Source organism: Galeopterus variegatus, unplaced genomic scaffold (assembly GCF_000696425.1).
Source record: "Galeopterus variegatus unplaced genomic scaffold, G_variegatus-3.0.2 Scaffold780, whole genome shotgun sequence".
Taxonomy (NCBI): domain Eukaryota; kingdom Metazoa; phylum Chordata; class Mammalia; order Dermoptera; family Cynocephalidae; genus Galeopterus; species Galeopterus variegatus.
Genome location: NW_007726891.1, coordinates 467,631 through 472,125, shown reverse-complemented (window position 1 = coordinate 472,125; position 4,495 = coordinate 467,631). Strand labels below are relative to the sequence as shown.

At 41.7% G+C, this 4,495-nt stretch overlaps 1 protein-coding gene across 1 annotated transcript in view; it reads left to right on the top strand.

Moving 5' to 3' along the window:
* Nucleotides 1–4,495, top strand: part of TENM2 (teneurin transmembrane protein 2) — a gene marked incomplete at its 5' end in the record, with an annotated part of 173,606 nt that overhangs the window by 36,978 nt on the left and 132,133 nt on the right. Inside the window, one exon of the mRNA XM_008572405.1 lies at nucleotides 2,873–3,073. Coding sequence (XP_008570627.1) covers nucleotides 2,873–3,073 — 201 coding nt within the window. The remainder of the gene's footprint in view (nucleotides 1–2,872; nucleotides 3,074–4,495) is intronic.

The following is a 4,495-nucleotide window of genomic DNA, read 5'->3' as shown; positions in this document are numbered from 1 at the left end:
TCAGCTACAGTAATTATAAAGCACAAGGTGCATATTTATTGGTACCACTGACCAGAGAAAGAGTTAACTCATATTTCTTGATACCATAGTGGGTTTTTGATGACATTCTAGCAGTGGGCACTGGATTTTCCTCATTTCTTGTATACCATAATTCAGGATAGAGAAGAAAGAGCTAATTTATCTAGAAGAAAAATGTCATTTTAATTTTTTTCTGCTATATTTCTTTTTATTCATTTAAGAAAAAGATTGTGATACATTTTTTAAAAGCTCCTAGCTGTTGGCACCTCACCATACATTTTAAATGGCTAATTATAGACTGAGAGCAATTTTTAAAGCAATAACACATACGACATTTTTGTGTATATTTTGATTTTGCTACATTAGAAATCGAGACAAAATAAAAAACTAGAACTTCAGGATTTCCTTTATTAGAAGAATATGAACATGATTGATTATAAATGAGTTAGTTTATATTTTGCAGATCCCAAAATGTAAAATTTCTCCAAAAGCAAGAAATCGTCAACACCATTTCTCTTTCTTATCAGTCCTTCACATTGGAAGTTTGTCCTACTAAGGACAAATGCTTATAGCAACGTCTGCCACTTATTCTTGCAGCAACTGTGTATTGAACACCTACTATATTCCCTCAACCATGCGAGGCATGAGAAACTGGAGGCACTGTGCGGCCCCTTTGTAAATGTCACATCCACATTCAGGTGTGCTCTTCCACCCTCGGTGGAGCAAATTTGAAGCTATTGGAAAGGTTTACCTCATCAGGAGTTATATTACCCATGAATTCAACTTTAAAGTGATTGTAGCAAGATAAAGTAACATCATCATGAACATCTCCAACTGAGAGTAAATCACTAAAATTCACCTTTCAGAGAATGTACTGATTTTTTTTTTAATCACTGCTTTTCCCCATGGTGCAAACAGTTTTGAACTGACTTCCATAAATATAGTAAATCACTAAAATTCACCTTTCAGAGAATGTACTGATTTTTTTTTAATCACTGCTTTTCCCCATGGTGCAAACAGTTTTGAACTGACTTCCATAAATAATTTCTTCCTGAGAATATACAAGTGAGATCCTGAGAAACATCTTTTAACACTAAAAATTATTGTTTTTGCCTCAAGGGAGGGGTGCTCTTTGGAAGCTTCCTGAAATATTGTGATTTCTAATAAATCCAAATTCCTCAAGTCCAGTGTCCCCCAGGACTAGTTTGTGGCATGGATAATCTAAATAATGTCATATTTAGAGGCAACATATAATCAATATTAAAACACACCATTATTTTGGGCTGGCCAGTTAGCCCAGTTGTTTAGAGTGTGGTGTACCAGCCAGTCACAAAAAAATGTGTGTGTGTGTGCGTGTGTGTGTGTGTATTATCTTGTGCTCTGTAAGAAAGAAAAAAGGACACCCACCATGAGGAATGTAATAGGAGACCCTACAAAAAGCTGGGACCCCAAGGGATTATCATCTCAGCGTAATGGTGAACTATTTAAAGACCAAAAGTCTTGCATATTTCAATCTTGGCAAGGAAAGAAAACAAAATCATCTCAGAACTTGAACCACAAGATGGCACGCATACATGTGAGGAATTGAATTACACTGTCAATGCGGTCCAAAAACATCAAGAAAAGAATTTAAAGTGGTCTCAAGCTGGCTGTGCCTCCAGGTGATGGCAGAAGCCATGCGTTAATCTAGGCCAACAGGCCTGCTTTTAAAGCTGTTAAAATGGAAGAAATGTATGTCTTAATCAAATATGGTAACAAGATCTCCACATTTCTCTAATCCACAAGGTAACATCTGAGCCCTCTAAAAAAGCATCAGTCTCCATTCAAACCCCACGTTGCACAGAGCTCTCTTCTCCAAGTGCCATTGCATTATTTCCTAAGAATCCCTAGGGAAGCTGTTCTTCCTCCAAAAAGCTCTATTCACCCAACCCTTAGGTTGGATGGAGGTCCAAGGCTTGAGATCAAATTCTCATGCAAAGAGTTCTGTCCTGAAGAACTGACTTTTGCAGCTCACTCTTCCTCACTTTGGGTTGATTCCTGATCAAGTTACCTACTGCATATACATCCACTCTGCTTATTCAGATCATGAATAAACAATCAGGGCATGAAACAGTCAAGAACCAGAATGACTGCAATCTGACCATTAACTCATCAGATTGACTGTCTCGTGGAAGGTCAGTACCACCATCCATTCCACTCATGAGCACCTGTAGGAAGGTTACCCCTTTCAGATTATTTCCACACCCAACTTCACTTCTTCTATCCTGCTCATTTACTAACTGCTTTGGTAAGTGTGTACTCAGTAATGAAAACTAATTTTAGACTTAGCCTAAGTGAAACTTAATTAGGAAAGTGACTCAGTTATGAGTTTCATTTTTAAAAAAATTTTATTACCTTTTGAAGTAAAGTAGTAGTGAAATTAGAATGAGCCTCTCTACTTTTCTCTTTTACAGCAATGGGTAATCAGGTTGGCAAAACATGTAGAGACATCACAGATATTCACATTCCAATAGCAGAAACTCAGATATAACTCAGGTGAGGTACCAATGTTCATAAGTACAAGGTTCTCAAAGTGGAATCACCATATCTGATTTCTCCTAATTCTACTTGAGAAATCCTTTTTTTCTCCTGCATCCTCTTTAAGTTTGAGATTTGGTGTTCTGACAAATAAAAAAGCCTTTTTATGGGTGTCTTTGAGAGATCACATAAGTATTACCTGGACTGCTCCACTTGGTTGCAAGTGGATGGGAACTGGTGAACCACTGGTCCACTCAGCAGTAAGCCCATGGCTCATGGCCCATCTCCCATGAGTAATCAATACTTTTTCTCTGTCTTTTGTTGTTTTTTTTTCCAGTTGATTGCTTGGATCCCACCTGCTCCAGCCATGGGGTCTGTGTGAATGGAGAATGCCTTTGCAGCCCTGGCTGGGGTGGCCTAAACTGTGAACTGGCTAGGGTCCAGTGCCCAGACCAGTGCAGTGGGCACGGCACTTACCTCCCTGACACGGGCCTCTGCAGCTGCGATCCCAACTGGATGGGTCCTGACTGCTCTGTTGGTAAGCCAAGAGGTTTCCTCCTCGCTTTCCCTGACACCATGCCCTGTGATCCAACCCATTCCCAGATGAATGGGACTCTACTCTTAACACTTAGCTTGGGGTAAGGGGACTTTGGTCAATCACACAGAGCCTTCTCTCTCTCTTCTCCACAGTTGTGGAGTCTGTGATCTTTCAGAAACAAGAAAAACATCGTGTTGATTCTTGTGCCTTGTTGGTTCCTTCACCACAAGTGGATAAGGGGCCCAGGAGGGATACTTCCATTTGCATTATAGGTTTTCTTATGTACACTCCCTAAAGGTACCAGAAAACAAAACAGAACCATTCAGTCCCAGACAAACGGATTGGAATGTCCTATAAAACAGAAAAGAGGCTCCTTCGGGGTGCTGTGTGAACATGTTATAAAGCTCTGCAATACTCCAGTGACAGGAAAATAATGAAGTTGCACTGTACACTTTATTTTCCTAAAATTAAGAGTATGTGTCTTACCTCCCGAGTGACCTTAAAAATGGAATGGTTCAACAGTTCAAGCCAGTCCCCACCTTCCCAAGAAAGGTTCCATTCACACTGACAAGTGCCTATCCAAGCAGGAGATCATCATTCCGCCCCCTTCCTCTGGATAGTGAGACAGCTGTCAGATTGCCATGGCAATCAGGAAGGGAATAGATGTGAAGCTTTGCCTACAATGGGAAAGAAATGAATATTTCTTTCCAAAAAAAAAGAGAGAGAGAGAAAAAGAAGAATCGGTTAAAATCGGCTATTTTGGGATATCCTCTCAGCCCACCCAACTCTGGCTTCAACTCTGATGCTGGTGGTCCTGGCAAAGCTCTGCAGAGGGTGGGGGGAGGTGGGGAGTCCTAGATCCAAGGCCCAATTGTCCTGCAGACATGCTGTGTGACTTTGGGTGAGTCACTGACCTCCCCCCAGTCTGATGTCCCCTCCTCTGGCATGACAAGCCATGCCTCCCTCAGGAGACTGTGGAAGGATGAATGTCTGGCACATGCTTGTCCTCGCGTGAGAGGTCTGGAATGCCAGAGAGTGCATATCTGTCTGTCTGTCTCCTCCCCAACCACAAAAGACTTTGAGCTCCTTTGAGAAAGAAGCTGTGTAAATGCACCACAATGACAGCAGTCATCATTGCCACCAAGGTGTAGATCTGGCGAGGGGTGGGTCTGCAGTCATCATGGGGATGGAGCAGCAGGGTCCCCAGCTGGCCCCTCAGGCTTAGTCGGTTCAGGCTTCCAAGAATCCCAGCTGGTTAGGGAGTCAGGATCCATGAGATATCTTTTCAGGTGGGTACCCTTCAATTAGTATTGCTGAACCGGAGCCACTGCCTGACCTCCTCTTGGGACAGTCTCAATCTCGACAAGACTGGTTCTTGGACACTAGTAAGTATCAAAACCACCTAGAGAACTTGTTAAAACA